This window comes from Dipodomys merriami, unplaced genomic scaffold (genome assembly GCF_024711535.1).
Source record: "Dipodomys merriami isolate MVZ:Mamm:240054 unplaced genomic scaffold, mDipMer1.0.p SCAF_4, whole genome shotgun sequence".
In the NCBI taxonomy this organism is placed as follows: Eukaryota; Metazoa; Chordata; class Mammalia; order Rodentia; family Heteromyidae; genus Dipodomys; species Dipodomys merriami.
Genome location: NW_027205603.1, coordinates 94872554 through 94890943, shown reverse-complemented (window position 1 = coordinate 94890943; position 18390 = coordinate 94872554). Strand labels below are relative to the sequence as shown.

At 57.3% G+C, this 18390-nt stretch overlaps 2 protein-coding genes across 7 annotated transcripts; one reads left to right on the top strand and one right to left on the bottom strand.

Moving 5' to 3' along the window:
- The first annotated feature begins 1511 nt into the window (after positions 1-1511).
- Positions 1512-3265, top strand: LOC138806366 (coiled-coil domain-containing protein 166-like). The gene is made up of 2 exons (XM_069991856.1): positions 1512-2184; positions 2274-3265. Exons 1-2 carry the CDS (start codon positions 1756-1758, stop codon positions 3210-3212), a joined length of 1368 nt encoding a protein of 455 aa, XP_069847957.1. The 5' UTR covers positions 1512-1755; the 3' UTR covers positions 3213-3265.
- A 5298-nt stretch (positions 3266-8563) lies between these two features.
- On the bottom strand, positions 8564-17730 carry LOC138806116 (zinc finger protein 623-like). 6 transcript variants are annotated; one of them, XM_069991685.1, is made up of 4 exons: positions 17621-17730; positions 15072-15282; positions 13565-13732; positions 8564-10942 (listed from the first exon to the last, which is right to left on the bottom strand). In XM_069991685.1, exon 4 carries the CDS (start codon positions 10890-10892, stop codon positions 9393-9395), a length of 1500 nt encoding a protein of 499 aa, XP_069847786.1. In that variant the 5' UTR covers positions 10893-10942; positions 13565-13732; positions 15072-15282; positions 17621-17730; the 3' UTR covers positions 8564-9392. The 6 variants fall into 6 exon arrangements, with proteins under 6 accessions (XP_069847786.1, XP_069847785.1, XP_069847788.1 ...); XM_069991684.1 differs by lacking the exon at positions 15072-15282; XM_069991687.1 differs by lacking the exons at positions 15072-15282; positions 17621-17730 and adding an exon at positions 17039-17220.
- Positions 17731-18390: the final 660 nt, after the last annotated feature.

Genomic DNA, 18390 nt, shown 5'->3' with positions numbered 1-18390 from the left:
TCCTTCCACCTCAACGCATTTGTGCTGGCTGTTTGTACTTTCCAGAATGTTCTTCCTTTCTCCTGCAGTCAGTGTACACTGAGGGGCACACCCTACCTCCCCAGCGTGTCCTGGGGCAGGTAACATGCCAGGCTGCCCGAGGGCAGGGGACAGGGCAGGGGTTACAAGGCCTGAGTACCAGCCAGCTTCCTTGGGGAAAGTGAGGCACGGGGGCTCCAGGAAATGTTTAGGCCGCTGAGTCAGCCGCCAGCGTCGGGCGACCAGGCCCGCCCATGGGCAGGCAGCGGACGCGGGCGGACGCGGGCGCCCCGGCTCACCCCTTTCCCGAGCCACGACATGGCACCGGCTCCGGTCCGCAGACGGGCAGGCCCGCCCCGGCCCTGCGTCCGCCCCCCACCTCCCTTAGTACCGCCCTGGCTTTGGGCCCACATCGGCCGGCGGTGTCTACTTGGGGCCAGGCCCGCTCCGCAGGTTCGCAGCCCGGGAGCGCAGCTGGGAGGACGCGGCCAAGGACGAGCGCGGCGCGGGAGGGCGCGGGGCCGGGCGCGGGGCCGGGCGCGGCCCAAGAAGGGGCAGCGAGGGGGAAGCGCAGCGCCCGGCCCCGGCGGCGGCCTGCGGTCGCGAGCCTCGGAACCCCGCCCCCGGGCCGGGCAGGGGCTGGCGACGGGCGCGGCACCGGGCGGACCGCCGCGCCGGGAGAACCGTCACCCACACAGCAGCCGCCCCAGGGCCCGCAGGGCGGCCCGTACCGCGCTCGGCAGAGCTGGCTCGGCCCAGGACTCGACCCCGCAGCCCCTCCAGCACGCCGCTGGCCCCGGGCCGTCGAGGGCCACGCCGCGCCTCCCGCGCCCGGGACGGCCATGCCCGTTCCCGAGTAAGCGGCGAGAAGCGCGGAGGCCCCGCACGCTCCGACCCCAGCGGCTCGCCCCGCAAGGGCCCACGCACTGACGGACACGCGCGGGCTTGGGAGCCGCCGAAAGAACGCACTGGGCTCCGGGCCCGCGGCGGGGCGTGTGTGGGACTTAATGCTGGCCTAACCCCAGTCCCACGGAGGCCGCAGGGCCAGGGCTCCTCGGGAGAGGAAAGGCCGTGGGGACGTCTGGGGCCCGCACGGGCGGGCACGGAAGGAACCAGATAGACAGCAGACGAGGACGCTAAGATCCTGGCCCCCAGAAAAAGGGTCTGCGGGACTGCTGGCGGCCAGGAAGGCCAGGGCGCCAAGCCGAAGCCCCGCGCGTCTCCGCCCCTCCCGCGGACCACGCCCTCCTCCCGCGTCTCCGCCCCTCCTGCGGGCCACGCCCTCCTCCCGCGTCTCCGCCCCCTCCACTGGGCCCCGTCCCTCCGCACGCGTGTCTCCGCCCCTCCTACGGGCCACGCCCCTTCGCCCACGCGGGTCCCGCCCCTCTGCACGCACGGGACTTGGAGGAGAGAACTGCCCGGAATGAAGCAGTCCGGCGTTGCCCAAGGAACAGTGCAGGGTGGGGAAGCGACTACGTTCTGTTTCCGCAGAAACCGGGAAACCGCGCCCGCTCTGCATCAACATTATCCATGTGGGGTGCTCCCGGGCGCAGCCGAAGTCTGGAGACGCCCGCCCGGATGTGGCCCTGTGTCTGCCCCCCGCCCCCAGCCTGTGCCCCAGAGAAGCATCCCGACCGTGGACGAGGGCCTAGGATTTGGAGGCGGACGCAGGTGAGGGGCTGAGCAGGTGGAGCGGGCGGCGCACGGTGCCCTCACGAGTCCTGGCGCCCCAAGCCCATGGCGCCCAAGAAGAAGCGCGGGGCGACCGGTGGGCGCGCCGGCGGAGGCGCGGAGCCGCAGCTGTCGGAGCGCGCCCAGTACCTGCAGCACGAGTGCCAGCTGCTCTCGGAGCTGATGGACTCCTGCTCCGGCCGCGTGGACCAGGTCCTGCGAGAAAACGCCTTCCTGGACAGCGAGGCGCTGCGCATGCGCGATGAGAACCGGCTGTACGCCAACTACCTGACCGTGCATGCGCAGCGCTGCGCCAACGCCGTCATAACGCTGGACGAGAAGAATCGCGTGGACCTGGCCCAGATCCACTGGCAGCGAGCTGAGCTCGCTTCGCTCTACCAGGGTCGCGAGGACGGGGTGCGCGCGCAGCTGCTGGAGATGGAGACCCGCGCAGAGCGGATGGCCCGGAAGGTCCAGGAGCTGCAGCCCTACAAGGCCAGTGCGCGCGTGCCCTCGGACGGGTCGGGGGCCCACGCGAGGGGGGCACGCTCCCCACCCCGGCGCTGACCGCGCTCCCGCCGCAGGAGCTGCAGCTGGAACAGCTGGCGCGGATCCGGACTCTGGAGCGCGAGCTGCTGCACATGCGCGTGGAGCACACGCAGCTGCTGCACCGCGTGAAGCGGCGCTTCATGGAAGACCAGGCGGCCTTCGAGCGCGAGGCGCGCCAGCGCGTGCAGTCCCTGGGGCGGCGCGCGGAGCGGGAGGCGGCGCGCGCGCTCATCGCGCACACGCAGGCCATCAAGGCTGACAACTGGCGCCTCCGCCAGGAGCTGCTGGCGCTGCTGCACCGGAACCGGCTGCTCATCAACCTGCGGCGCCAGCTGCTGGAGCAGCGCGAGCAGCTGCGGCACAATCACGAGGACGCGCGGAACCTGGAGCGCGTGCACGGCTGGCTGCGCCGGGGCCCCAGCGGGCCCCAGCTCTGGCAGCCCCCCGCCCCGGCCCAGCCGGCGGGGCCCGACTCCGTCCCGGCCCTCAGGACCCCGTCCGCAGCCTCCACGCACCCGGCCTCCCCGACGCCCACCGAAGGCCCGTCGCGCCCCGCCTCCCGGCACCAGTCGGCCAGGTCCTCGCGCACGGCCTCCCGGGTCCCTTCGGCTGCGGAGCCGCGCCCGGCTTCTCAGGGCCTGCTGGCCCCGCCGCCGGCCGCCCCCCAGCGCGGCTCCCGGGCCCAGTCCCTAGCCCCGTCCCGCCGGAGCTCCCGCATGCCGTCGCTGACCCCATCCCTGACGCCGTCGGCCGGGAGCTCGGACACCTCGTCCGTGGCGCAGTCCCGCGAGGGCTCGCGGTTCTCCACACGGTCCTCCCTGCGATGGCCCTCACAGGACACGCTCGCCTCCGCCAAGTCCGGCCGCTCCAGCCTGTCCCGGCAGGGCGAGCAGGGCGAGCAGGGCGAGCAGGGCGAGCAGGGCGAGCCCGCCGCCCCGGGCCCCAGGAAGACCGTCAACATTGTCTCCAGTTGAGCGTGCGGCGGGGCAGCGGCGGGCCGCGGACTGGTGGGTGCGGGCCGAGGTAATAAAGGGCTACCCGCACCGGCACGACGCCTGCGCGCCAGCTCCCGACTGGGTGTCCCGTTCCTCTGTCCCCGCGACCCCCCGGGAGCCAGGCCTGCCCGGGCCGGGGAAGCTGGGCCTGCGTGGCGCGGGAGGCCCGCGAGAGGGGAGCAATCCCCAGCACCGCGGAGGGGCTGTCCTCTGAGCCTGCAGAGAGCTTTGCGGGAACTTAGAAAATACGATTTCCAACTTAGACAAAGGTGCAAGAACGGGGTCGGCCCCATGGCCAGCAGCTAACCTGGGCCCTGCTCTCTTGTTAGCCTGGGACTCTGTCGAAGACTTAATGCCCCTAATCCCTAAAGACAGCCGTGCGTGTCCCCATAGACAGCTGTGAGGGTGTCTCCAGAGATGTCTGTGTCCCCATGGGTGGCTGAGTGTGTCATTGCAGACACATGTATCCCCATAGATAGCTGAGTGTCCCCAATAGAAGGCTCTTCTGTAGTGCAGTACATGCAAGCAGGAAAGGCATTGTGGGGAAAGCACACGTGCAGATGTTTCCACGTGTCCCTTCCTGGTTCGTGAGGTCTCTGGAATTTTGCTGCTCTTGTGCAGAGTCCCTCAGCTGAGGTCTGACAGCCCTGAGCCAAGGGTGGTGGCTAGCGCTGGAGGGCCACGCCTCCCCCTTCACAGTGCCCAGCCCCCAGCTTGCGCGCCCTCGGGTCCGGGAGGGGTGTTCCCAAGCAGACTGCCATGTGGGGTGGCATCTCCTGCCTTGGTCTGAGTCCCACTCCGCTGCACACCCCACAGAGAACCCCTTCTAGAACTCCCCTGCAGTGTGGAAGGGAAGACAGGGACCTCACCAGCAAGTACAGAAAGTGTGTCTTTGCAAATTTAATCAAAAGCTGGAGCAGAAACACTAAGTTGTGGTGACTACTGTAGATCACCACCAAGTAGGCCTGGAGAACCGAGCACCGATGAGCACTCATTGCTTACACCTTAGGAGCACAGCTCGAAGGTTTCTCACAAAATTAGATTCTGGGGCTGGAAAGGTGGCTCAGTGGTAGAGTGCTTGCCTAGCATGCATGAAGCCCTGGGTTCGATTCCTCAGTACCACATACACAGAAAAAGCTGGAAGTGGTGCTGTGGCTCTGGTGGCACAGCACTAGCCTTGAGCAAAAGAAGCTTAGGGACAGTGCCCAGGACATGAGTTCAAGCTCCAGGACTGGCAAAAAAATAAAAATCCAACTAGCCAGGCGCCGGTGGCTCACACCTGTAATCCTAGTTACTTAGGAGGCTGAGATCTGAGGATTGGGGTTCAAAGCCACCCCAGGCAGGAAAGTCCGATACTCTTTTTTTGGGGGGTCCAGTCATGGGGCCTGAACTCTGGGCCTGGGCGCTGTCCCTCAGCTCTTCAGCTCAAGGTTAGCACTCTACCACTTGAGCCACAGCGCCACTTCCGGCTTTTTTCTTATGTGGTGCTGAGGAATCAAACCCAGGGCCTCAGGCATGCAAGACAAGTGCTCTACCACTGAGCCACCTTCCCAGCTCCCCCCCCCCCCCCCCCCCCGCCATGAGACTCTTATCTCCAATAAGCCACTAGAAAACTGGAAGTGGCACTGTGGCTCAAGTGGTAGAGCACTCGCCTTGAGCTGAAGAGCTGAGGGACAGCGCCCAAGCAAAGTTCAAGCCCCACGACCAACCAAAAAAAAAAAAAAAAAAAAGATCCAACTAGACATACTCTTACCATGAGATACAGCAACTGAGCTCCTTGGTATTTTTACCAAAGAAATCTTAGGTCCACACAGATGTTTACAGCAACCTTATTCATAATTGCCCAAATTTCTGCAAGCAGTGTTTGTCAGTTTTTCATCACTGTGGCAAAGTACTTGGGAAAATCAATTTAAATAAAGTTTTCTTTTGGTGCTGGTCCTGGGGCTTAAACACAGGGCCTAGCTACTGTCCCTGAGCTTTGGTTTGGAGCTACACCTCCACTTCCAGCATTTTGGTAATTAACTGGAGATTAGAGTCACAGATTTTCCTGCCAGAAGTAGCACTGAACCTCAATCCTCAGATCTCAGTCACCTGAGTTGGTAAGATTATAGGCATAGGCCACCAGCACCTGGCTAGCTTTTTATAGTTTAAAACATAATTTCAGCCAGGCGCCGGTGGCTCATGTCTGTAATCCTAGCTATTCAGGAGGCTGAGATCTGAGATTGCGGTTCAAAGCCAGCCTGGCAGGAAAGTCCATGAAACTCTTATCTCTAATATAACACTAGACAACTGAAAGAAGTGCTGTAGCTCAAACAGTAGAGTGCTCACCTTGAGCTAAAGAGTGCATGGACAGTGCCCAAGCCCAGAGTTCAAGCCCCACAACTGACAAAAACAAAAAACATAATCTCAGACAAGAAAATTCAAAGGCATAATATTTTTATAAAGACAGAAAAACTAATGTGAAAAATTTTAAATTACACCACAAGTTAGAAGACAAATGACCATCCTGAAAAAAATATTCACAATAAAGGACAAGAGACAATGAGATGTAAAGAAAAGGAGGGCTGGGAATGTGGCTTATGGCAGAGCACTTGCCTAACATGCATGAAGCCCTGGGTTCCATCCCTCAATACCACATACACAGAAAAAGCCGGAAGTGGTGCTGTGCTCAAGTGGTAGAATGCTAGCCTTGAGTGAAAGAAAACTCAGGGACAGTGCCCAGGCTTAGTTCAAACCTAGGACCAGGAAGTACATTTGTGTGAGCAAGTGCGCACGCGCGCACGCACACGCACACACACACACACACACACACACACACACACACACACACACACACACACACACACACACACACACACACACACACACACACACACACTATATTCCACCACTCCAGCAATTGGGAGTGAAGACAAGAGGATCTCAAGTTTGAGGCTGGACTCAAGAACATAGAGATGGAGGGGGCGGGGGAAGGAGGGAGAGTCTAGAATGCAGAGAATCTTTAGACTGGCAATACTGTGTGGCATGGACAAGCAACAGGAGCACATCAACACAGGCGATACAGAATGGCAGCACCACAGACAGCTGTGTGGTGATTCCTTTTAAAGTGAGAAATAGACGGATCCCAATGGACTACATCTGAACATTCATATCCCCAAACCCACCTATCCCCCAGGGCGCTGGTCTAGGTGGGCCTCTGGGAGGGGAAGGACCACGAAGACAGAGCCCTCACAAAGGGCTTTAAGAGGCAGGAGAAAGTTCCCTGGGCCCTCTGCCATGCAAGGCTCCAGGCAGGACCCCACTGCCAGGGAAGAGCCCCACCAGACACCTCGGCTGCCTCCTGCCCATCTCCATCCCCAGCCACCACAGGTGGGGGAGGAGTTCCTGTGGTCCAGCTTACAGCCATGAGTAGACTAGATATTTGTAACTCAGCAATAAAAGCAGGAGGTGTTCCTCTGAGCAACTAAGACCTGCAAGCAAATACTTCTACACAAAAATGGTTTTATTCCAGTTTTATTCAAAACCGGAAAGCCAAATTTCCACAAACAAGGGGACAAATGGCCGAGGGTTCATCTGCAACGGCACACGGCTCAGCACACACAACTATTACAACGTAACCTGGCTGTGTAAACACGCACGGAGTGACCAGCTGGACATGAGGACAGGCCTCGGAGCAACATGAGGTTCTAGAAGCAATGCTAAGCTACTGCAGAAAGCCATTACCCAGGGTGGAGGCCAGGCTGGCAAGGGAAGCTCTGCGGGCTGACTCGCGGCTCTCCCTGACTGTGGGGCAGTTCCGCTGCTGGTGGAGCTTCCATGTCTTTACACTTGCTTCCCTGCCACCTCCAACACTTCCAATAACGGCAGGTTTTCCAGAAAAGAACATGGTAAGTCCTTGTTGAATTATCTGCCCGCTTGAGACTGGAATTCATTAAAAACATAAGCCAGGCACTGGTGGCTCACATCTGTAATCCTAACTTTCAGGAGGCTGAGATCGGAGAATCGCAGTCCAAAGCCAGCCCGGGTAAGGAAAGTCGGTGAAGACTTTTTTGTTTTGTTGTTGGTTGTAGGGCTGGGTGCTGTCCCTCAGCTCTTCAGCTCAAGGCAAGTGCTCTATCACTTGAGCCACAGTGCCACTTGTGGTTTTCCGGTGGTTTATTAGAGATAAGTCTCACAGACTTTCCTTGCCTGGCCTGGCTTTGAACCTCAATCCTCAGATCTTAGCCTCCTGTGTAGCTAGGATTACAGGTGTGAGCCACCGGCGACTGGCTAGTCCATGAGACTTTTATCTCCAATTAACCACCAGAAAATCAAAGTGGCACTGTGGCTTAAGTGGTAGAGCACTTGCCTTGAGCTGAAGAGCTCAGGGACAGTGTCCAATCCCAGAGTTCAGGCCTCACAACCAACAAAAGAAAACTGTAAGTGGTGCTGTGGCTCAAGTGGTAGAACACTAGCCTTGAGCTGAAGAGCTTAGGGCAGCACCCAGGCCTGGAGTTCAAGCCCCATAACCGACAAAAACAAAACAAAACAAAGCCAGGCACTGGTGGCTCACAACTATAGTCCTAGATACTCAGGAGGCTGAGATCTGAGGATCATGGTTCAAAGCCAACCTTGGCAGAAATGTCTATGAGACTCTTCCGTTAACCACCAGAAAACTGGAAGCAGCACTGTGGCTCAAAGTGGTGGAGCACTCGCCTTGAGCTGAGAGCTCAAGTGCCCAGGTCCCAAGTTCAAGCCCCATAACCAAACAAAAAACACTCTAAATTAGGCCATTATAGACAAAAATTATTTTACATTATCTCAAAAGTGGTGGTGAGTGTTCAGATGAAAGAAATTCAGAGGCAGAGACGAGTAGTCTTGCTGGATGGGACAAACTGTGAACTAAACCTGCCTGGCCAGAGCCAGCGCCTCTCCCGGATCACCTCCCTCCTCTGGCTGACCACGCAGGCCATCTCTTCCACGAGGCCGTCCCAGAGCACTGCGCCACTGCCCACCTCCTCACCCCACGCTGCTATAACCCCCGGGACACGCTGTGTTCCACCACTTCATTCCCTGCCCAGTCTGCGTGCCTCCCCAGGTCGGTCCTCCAGGGTGGATGGTACCTTTTCTCTCTCCTCCAGATCTGCACTTCCTATTCCTTGTAGATCTCAGTATATTTTCAAGTAGGAGACATGAGCCAGAGGCAAAAAGTGACAAAAGACAGAAACATGTGTTGCACCTGAGTGTGTGTCCTCGAGTATCTGGGTGAGATTCACACAAGGAGGTCACTGTCCCTGAGGGCAGTAGCAGCCTGGGCAGTGCCACTGGCCACCGCAGGAGGGCACCGGATGTAACTGGAGTCTGAACAACTCTTTATTTGGGAAGAACAGGAGGTGTTAACAGCGCTGGGAGCGAAGACGTATCTAGTAGAATCGACAACACTGATGCAAAACAAAGAAACACCCACAGCCTGGCATGGTGTCACCCTTGTAACCCTAGTACATATGAAGCTGCGGCAGGGTTGCGAGTTCAAGGTCAGCCTGGCCACATAGTCACACTGTCTAAAAAAAGGGGGAAAAAAGATGCCAATTACAGACTTCGGGGTATCTTTTGTTGCTATGTGCTAGTCACTGGGGATACTTGAATCAGAAATGAGACAAATCAAATTCTGATATTTCAGAAGAAATATAGTAAGAGAGGTAAGCATTGAGCTTTGAAACAAGAAAGCCGCTCACCTGGCTGAGCACCGGGGCACATGTCTGGGTTGGATGCCTGAGAAGCCTGCCGGAAGAGGAGCTGGGGGCGGGGGGGGGGGGGCGGGGGGGGGGAAGGGAGGGAGTGTGTGGAGAGCAGGTGACAGGTACCCGCCTTGGCTATGTGGCCAGGAACTAAGCGAGCAAGGAGGCAAAGCTGTAGGACGCAGGACGGGGACTGGGGCTCAGTCCATTTTCATGAGAAAGCCTCTTCCTTCAACCTTTCTGACAGGTGAACTTTCAAAGAGTAAGAATAAATACACAGTTCAGCCCTAAGAGCATTAACTCAAGTGCTTTGCAATTGTGAATGCAATCTAAAACCCTTTTCTAAACCCCCACCCCACATCTCTGCTCAAGGCGAGCCACTGGTCCCTGGGCTCTGGCCTTGGTAGTAGCCTAGGCCACGCCCACCCAATCCTAAACTGCATCACTGACTCCAGGAGTGACTGCTTTCTGCATCACCCACCTGCACCTCCTCTGTGGCCCTCTCACCCAAATGCAAGGTGGCCTCACTCAGGGGAAGCCCTTCCTGCTGGACAAAGGCCGGGGCTGGAGGGGGCTCGGCACACTCGTGGAGCCTCTCCTCAGTGTGCATCTTCTGGTGCTGAAGGAAGTTGGACCTTTGTATGAAGCCCTTCCCACAGCGACTGCACGCGTAGGGCTTCTCTCCCGTGTGGACGATCTGGTGCAGGAGCAGCTTGGAGCTCTGAATGAAGGCCTTCCCACAGTCTTTGCACTCAAAGGGTCGGTCCCCAGTGTGGATCTTCTGATGCTCAGTGAGGTGGGCTTTCTGCAGAAAAGCCTTCCCACACGCTTTACACTCGTACACCCTCTCGCCAGTGTGAATCTTCTGGTGTCGAATAAGGTAGGAACTCAGGAAGAAGGCCTTCCCACATTCGTTACACTCATAGAGCTTCTCCCCAGTGTGGATCCTCTGGTGCTGGGTGAAGTTGGAGGTCTGGCTAAAGCGCTTTCCGCACTCATTGCACACGTAGGGCCGCTCCCCAGTGTGGATTCTCTGGTGCTGAATCAGCTTGGAGCTCCGAATGAAGGCCTTGCCACACTCGCGACACTCAAAGGGCCGCTCCCCAGTGTGGATCCTCTGGTGCTCAATGAGGTCCGAGCGGTGGCGGAAGGCCTTCCCGCAGTCCCGGCACTCATACTGCCGCACCTCGGTGTGGATCTGGTAGTGGCGGATGAGGCTGGAGCTCCGGATGAAGGCCTTGCCACACTCGTTGCACTCATAGGGTCTTTCTCCCGTGTGGATCCTCTGGTGGCGAATGAGCAAGGAGCTCTGGCTGAAGCCTTTCCCGCATTCTTTGCATTCAAAAGGCCGCTCTCGGGTGTGAACCCTCTGGTGCCGAAGCAGGTCCGAACTGTGACAAAACGCTTTTCCACACTGTGAACACTTGAATGGCTTTTCTCCTGCGTGAGCTTGCTGATGTTCGATCAGGCTTGCGTAGTGAATGAAGTCTTTCCCACACGCGTCACACACATACACCCTGTCTCCCGTGCGGACTCTCTGATGTTCAGTGAGGTGTGACAGCGGACCGAAACCTTTCCCACACTGATCACGTGTGTAAGGCTTCTCCCCAGCGTGAGAGACCTGATGTTGAACTAGGTCTGAATTGAACAGGAAACTTTTACCACAAATGCCACAGGAGTGCGCCTCCCTTTCTATAAAATCTCTCTGAAGTATAAGAAGGTTCGAGTTCAGAATAGAGTTTCTTCCTGACTTACTACCTACCTGGGCTGCCTCTCCTGTCTGGATTTTCCAGTGGGTCACCGTGCCCTGCTCGAAGCCCAGTCCCTGTGGGTGCGGGCTCCCCAGGCTCTGTCCCTCTGGGCTCCCCAGTCTGGCCTCATGGGCTTCCCCAGCCTCAGACTCCTGGGCAGTCTCGGTCACTGGGACGCCGTCGGACATCATCTCATCCTCACAGCTTCAGTTGTCTTTTTGCCAGCAGCTCCTAAGACAATCTGAAAGAGAAGGACATCAGCTTTCCTCTCTTTGAAGCTGCTAAAGCAAGTGCGGGACTCAACCCACACCCACCCCCATGGGTGGGCCCATGCGGATGGCACCAGCGGCCATCTTGGTGTGGGGCAGGCTCATGCCTCCACCCCTAGAGCACCCAGCGCTCTTCTGACCCTCAGTGCGTCCTGTGGGGTAGGAGGCACACACAGCGGGGCTGGGACACTACACAACCAAGACGTCCGATGCAAAAGGAACGCTCGCATCATCAGGCCTACTTCACACCCAGCCTTCAGTTTCTGCCCAGCACGGACCCCACGCTACAACACTGCCCTTGATTTGTTCTACACATTACACAGAAGCAGCTGTAGCACTTCTTTGCAGTACTCACGAGCAAACCCGGGGCCTCATGAACACGCAGCCAGAGCTCTGCCTTCGAGCTGTCTCCAGCTCAGCAGCAGCCTTTCTCACCTTGGTCAGAGCTGGGTTGGGAACCTCCTGAACTTCCAACCTTTTATCATCTAGTTCCCCTGAATTAAATCTCATACTGCTGAGAATCGTTACCATGGTTTCTTTCTGCCAAGTCTACCCTACGCCAATCTGCATGTGCATGTGTGTGCATATGCGTGCATGTGCGTGTGTATGTACTGGGCTTAAACTCATGTCCTCCTACTCATTCACCATTTCCCCCACAGCTGGTGCTCTATCATTTGAGCTTTTGCTGGTTAACCGGAGAGAAGAGTCTGTCAGACTTGTGTCAGAGCTAGCTCTGAACCTCGATCCTCAGACCTCAGCCTCTCGAGAGGCTGGATTCCAGGCATCGACACCACGCTTGTTACTTTGCACGGCTAGCTCTGTACATCCTTGGGTTTCACACCATCCTTGATTCAGCCAACCCAGGTTACATATGCTCAGAAAAACATTTGGTCTGTACTGAACATGTACAGACTTTCTTCTCCTTACTCCCTAGGAAATAGTGTGGCAACTAGTTACACAGCACTTATAAGGAACATGGTTCAAAATGGTAATTTAAAATAGAGGTCAGGTGCTGATGGCTCACAATCGCAATCCTAACTACTCAGGAGGCTGAGATCTGAGGATCATGGTTCAGATGGCCCTGAAATGCCAGACTAGAGGTGTGGCTGGGGGCAGAGTGTCAGGACTGGGGAAGAAACACGGGAGCTGCGTGCAGGTTAGTGCAGTGCACTGTTTCACATGCAGGATGTATTTGCAGAGCCAAGGGGCTCCTGTAAACTACCCCTCCACGTACGCCAGCTTGGACTCGGTTCAGGTTGCTTCCAGACCCGTCTAGACTCTTGCTGACTGCAGAGTGAACAGGGGATGCTCCGCACCCCCCAGCTCTCCCACTCCCCTCTGCTTTTGTGTCCAGCACTCTTCCACCCCTTAGGCACATTGTGGTTTCAGCGTAGCGGCAGCGAGACACGGCCCCCAGACTTGTTCCCACCTACCTGCTCTCTTGCAGCCAGTTAAGCTGCCCTTGACCCAACAAAGGTGCTCCCAGAGCTCCTGACCCTCTCCCCTTCCCTCCCATGGCCAGTCACTCACTCCCCTCCAGCCAGCTGCTATTCCTGGCAGCGTGAGGGCTGTTTTCGCCCACCCAACACAGGTGCCGGGAGGCTGAGGCGGAGGCACCACTGGAACCTGGGATCCCCATCTCTCCCCATTAACAGCTCACCCAACGGTAACCACGCCCATGTCTCCATCTCCTTTCCTCTCCCTGAATCCTGGTTCTCATCCCTGACTGCAAACCAGGACCACCCAGGGCGGCTCACTCAAGTCCTCCTCCGAGGGCACCTGACTGCCAGCCTCCCCCCAACCTCCTTATTATGGGGCTCCTGGACTTGTCCTGCGTGGAATTCCTGGCTTGCTGCCTTCCTGCCGAGAAGACCCCTGTGCTCCTGTGCTCCAGGCCTAGTGCTCAGGCCTCTGCCCCGCTGCAAGTCCCATCTACTGTGAGCAGCCTGCGTTCCGCCTGCAGCCTGGCCTCTCCCGACTCCCACAACTGACAAGCCCGCAGCCTGACGCCTTCACTGGACATTCTGTCTGTCCTGCTTATTAAACTTTCCTTTTTGTGTGTGCGTTTATGTGCCAATATTGGGGCTTGAACTCAGGGTCTTGGTATTATTCTGAGCTTTACTTTTTTTTTTTTTGGTCCGGTCGTGGGGCCTGAACTCTGGGCCTGGGCGCTGTCCCTCAGCTCTTCAGCTCAAGGCTAGCGCTTTACCACTTGAGCCACAGCGCCACTTCTGGCTTTTTTTTTCTGTTTACGTGGTACTGAGGAATGGAACCCAGGGCCTCATGCATGCAAGGCAAGCGCTCTACCACTGAGCCACCTTCCCAGTCCCCTGAGCTTTACTTTTAAATTTTTGCTCAAGCCTAACATCTTACCACTTGAGCCACAGCTCCACTTGTGGCTTTTCTAGCAGTTAACTGGAGATAAGACTCTCATGTACTTTCCTGTCTGGCTTTGAACCACGATCCTCAGATCTTAGCCTCCTGAGTAGTGAGGATGACAGGCGTGAACCACCAACCCCAGTGAAACCTCTTAAATACACCCTTTATGTAGTGAGAGGTTCGCCATTCCATTTGTCAGGCACAATGATCCTTACCTCTGTGTTCTGCTCTCGCCCTGCACCCGGTCCACCCGCAGCCTGTGAACGGCCTCCGCGCTGCCTCGGGCTCCGTCTCTCACCCCCATGCCATCCTCCTCCATCTCTCACCTCACCAAGCAACCACCTCCAAACGTGTCTCCACCCTTCTGCTGCTTCTTCAGAGCCCTTTAAAAGCATGAATCAGGTGTTGGATTTCTGTTCCAAAATTTACCAGACCCACCTATTCCCTGACGACTCTGAAGAAGCGGGCATTCTTCAAGTAGGTGCGATACAGGTGGCAGTGCAATGCCTGACATAACTGCACCTTGGCCCAGCCTCCACTGCCACCCCTCCTGAGGGCCGGCCGGCCGTCTCCAGGGCACATGCTCGCTGTTCTTCCACACCAGAGTTGCAAGTAGGGCAAGTTCTACAAGGTGAGGCGCAAGGCAGCGCTTCCAGCCAGCGGCCGCCAGAGCCTGATGGGCAATCAGGGTGAGGAGGTTCAGTGCTGCCCCGAGAAGGCCAACGTACTGCGGCGGCCTCCAACTTCCACACGCTCTACTCCTCAGCCTCAGGACACTAACAGCCCGGCCAGGCAGTGGAGAGCAACCCAGCTGCGCCGTCTCACAAGCCCCCACAGGGCAGGTGTTACCCGTACCATGATGGTGGAAACGAAAGGTAAATATCGCTAAACCTATAAGAGCTAAGGTCCAAACTCAGGTCTCTCTTCCTCCGGTGCCCATTCCTCACATAAGACCTTTGCCTTCTCAAATATCACTCTTACAAGATAATTTTGCTTACAAAATTTCAGGGACAGGGCCCAGCCCGAGTTCAAGCCCCAGGATGAGCATGCGCGTGCACACACAGGCACGCGCGCACACACACACAAAATTACTTACGAAATCAGCAGGGGTTTGTATTATAGAACAAAGTTTCTGTTTTGTTTTTGTTTTAGGATGCCAGTCTTGGAACTCAGGACTGGGCACTATCCTTGAGTTTCTTTGCTCAAGGTAAGCAATCCACCACTTGAGGCACAGCTCCACTCCTGAACTGATTTTCAGGTAGTTAATTTGAGTAAGAACGGATTTAATGTGGCTTTAACTGCCTGGGCTGGGCTCTAAGCCTAGATCCTCAGATCTTGGCCACCTGAGTAGCTATGAAGGATAAACCACTAGTGCCTGCTGAAAAGGAGACTATTTTTAAGGGTTTGTCATTTTCTTCACTAAAAGAGGGGCTGAGATGAGAATATGATTTGGACATCATGATACATGATTACTGTGTGATTCTTTCATGTAGTGCTGGGAACTGAACCCAGGGCTTTGAACATGCTAGATAAGTACTCTACCACTCCATCATTAAGCTTTACTCCTAGCCTGACTTTTGTTTTTAAAACGAGTACACACTACCCAGGAAAAAGCCTTCATCCCTTTATAGGACTAGCTAGAAACTCTAGCTATACTTCTTAATGGTTTTCAGAACTTATTTAACTTTAGAGAAAGTGTTGAGAGATTTCTTTTGTCGAGACCTGGAGTTTGAGCGGAGGACCTTGCAGCGAGGCAGTCAATCTGAACCTTTTCAGGTGGGGTCTTGACTTTTTGCCCAGGACCAGGCTCACAGTGCCATCTTCCGACCTATAGCCTCCCCACAGCTGTGATGCCAGACATGTGCTGAGACAGGATCTTCTTCACTGATTTTCCAGGCTGGCCTCAAACCATGATCCTTCCAATCTCTACCCTCTAGTAAAAGAGATAAGGAAGTTGTGTTTTGATCGTAGGGCTTGAACCTAGGGTCTGGGTGCCATCCCTGAGCTTTTTGTGCTTATGGCTAGCTCTCTACCTTTTAAGCCACAGCACCATTGCCCCCTTTTTGGTGGTTTAATGGTGATAAGTCTTATTGACTTTCCTGCCTGTGATGGCTTCCAACCACAATCCTCAGATCTCAGCCTCCTGAAGAGCAAAGATTACATATATGAGTCACTGACGTCTGGAAAGAAAGTTTGGTTTTTTTTTTTTTTTTTGGTTAGTCGTGGAGCATGAACTCCGGGCCTGGGCGCTGTCCCACAGCTCTTCAGCTCAAGGCGAGTCCTCTACCACTTGAGCCACAGCGCCACTTCCGGCTTTTTTTTTTTTCCTGCTTATGTGGTGCTAAGGAATCAAACCCAGGGTTTCATGCATTCAAGGCAAGCGCTCTACCACTGAGCCACCTTCCCAGCCCCTCAAGAAAGTTTTTATAAATAGAATTTATCTTGCTCTGGAGGAACTTTTTTTTTTTTTTTTGTCAGTCATGGGGCCTGAACTCTGGGTCTGGGTGCTGTCCCTCAGCTCTTCAGCTCAAGGCTAGCACTACCACTTTGAGCCACAGCACCACTTCTGGCCTTTTCTGCTTATGTGGTGGTGAGCAATCGAACCCAGAGCCTCATGCATGCTAGGCAAACACTCTACCACTGAGCTACCTTCCCAGCCCTGGGGGAACATTTCTCAAAAACAAGTCTTCAGTTTGTGCTTAGCTCCTTCTATAAACACATCAGCCTGTCTAATTCTGAGATTTGTGCACAAGAATATTCCTGTCTGGGTATCCAGCTCCCTGGTACTGAGCTCCCAGCTCTGACTTATCATCAGTCATCCACTGCGGTTCTTCCTTAACACCAGTTCCCCTGGAATCATATGGCCATGGATACCAGTAGGCCATGGCCATATAAGATTAAATTAGCATCTTTCACTTAAAGACCCTTGTACAGAATGAATAAAAGGAAGTAAGCGGTGCCAGGCGTCTGCTGATGGCTAGCCCTTGTATTGCAGCGTGTAGAATCTGCTTGAACCACCACCACATCTCAGTGCAGTCAATGTGCAGTGTGGGTGGGGTGTCCCTAAGGTGTCCCTTACAGCACCAGAGCTGGGGTGGTGAAGGGACATCCTGGCCTCTTGTCCTAAGTGGCCAGTCAGTCTCTTGCTACAGAGCACAGGAAGGGAAGTGTGCGGCTAGGGAGAAGGGCAGGGCGGAGGGCACCGAGCGGGCCCCAGAGCTTGTGCCATGTTCAAGGCAAGTGTGTTCACATTCTTCTCACCACCATCCACAGGTTTCCAGGTGACCCACTCAAAGTCAAAAGGAGAACTGAAGCCAGCTACTGCCTGCTTGCTCTGGCTCTGCCAAAGTCACCTACAAGCTGTTCCCTTTCCTGACAAACGCGGTGCCCTTTCATCAGCCACTTTCCACAACCCGAACGGACTCATGACTCACCCTTGTTTCTGACAGCCCCGTCTACAATGCCCACAGTGAGAGTGGGGTATTCCCAGCTTTGCCCTTGCTCCTTACCACCCAAGATCATTCCAGAAGAACCAAGAACCCACCCGATAGTTCGGGGTGGGAGGACACAGCCACGTGAGGCAGGCTTGACCATTCCCTCCCTGAGCCCCACCGCCGGGTGCAGACAGCATGACCTGTCACATCTATGATGGGGACGAGCAGCCTCCTGGATGGGCAGATGACACTTACTGCTCCCATTCACTGGGACCAGATCCCAAAGGGCCGATGTCTTCGAATACTCCGGGCAGCTGTCACTATGACCCCCGGGGAAGCCTTTGGCAAAGCCCCTCGGGCCCTGAGGACTGCCAGCCCCGCGCAGCCGCCGCTTGCAGGGACAGAGCGTCCCTGGCCGCGGCACGCTGCGGTCTCCTGAGGGCGACCCAAAGTTTCCAGGAAGTCCAGAACGACCGAACCGGCCAGCCGGCCGCTCACCCGGGCGTGACCCGGCCCGAGCCCCGGGCCGGCTCTGCGGGCCACGCCTCCCTCCCCAGCCCCGCCCCGCAGCCGCGGGCCCGGCGGGGAGGGCCGGGGCGGTGCCCGCGCCGGCGTCAAGCCCCCGGGCTCCCGGTCGTGCAGGGGCTCGGCGGCCGGGAACAGACGCCAGGGCACCAGAGACGCGGCGGAGGCCAGGTGCGACCCCGCGGGCCGCGGCGGGCAGTCACCGCGCGGAGCTCGGCGGGGAGAAGCCCGGGCCCGGCTCCGCGGACTCGGGCAGCCCCGGGGCCCGCTCGCCGCCGCCCCGCCTCCCGGCCGGCCCGCGGCGCCACTCACCCGCGCCCGGCGCCGAGGACCGCGAGCCCGACGCGGGAGCGGCGGCGCACGGCAGCCGGCGCCGACAAAGCCAGCGCGGCCGTGGCCCGCCCGCCGCGACCGGAAGTCGCCTCACGCCCCGCCTGGAGGACTTCCGGCGCCTCGCTAGGACCGCCGGGCTCCTCTCGGTGGTTCGGACTTCCGGCCTGGCGACGGAGCATCGCGATCCCGGGCTTCGCGGCCCGCGGGACGGGACGGGGCCTCGCGGGACGGAGCCGCGCCGGGCCCCGAGCTCCCGCCGTCATCCTCGCTGCCGGGAGGGAGGGTCGCGGCTCGGAGCCGGCCCGGGCGGGAAGGTTCGGGGACTCCTCGCCAGCCTCCACCGGAACAGCTGCCGGGCTGCAGCGTCCTCGGTTCGATTCCCGTTACTAGAGGGAAGACTAAGCCGGGCGCCGGTGGCTCACGCCGGTCATCCTAGCCACTCACGAGGCTGAGGTCTGAGGATCATGGTTCACAGCCAGCCTGGGCAGGAAAGTCCGTGAGACTCTGATCTCCAATGAACCACCAGAAAACTGGAAGTGGTGCTGTGGCTCAAGTGGTAGAGCGCTAGCCTTGAGCTGAAGAGCTGAGGGACAGCGCCCAGGCTCAGTTCAAACCCTAGGACCAGGAAGTACATATGTCTGTGGTGCTGAGGAATGGAACCCAGGGCCTCATGCATGCAAGGCAAGCACTCCACCACTGAGCCACCTTCCCAGCCCCCATTATTTTTCTTTGCAAATATATTTTGTACC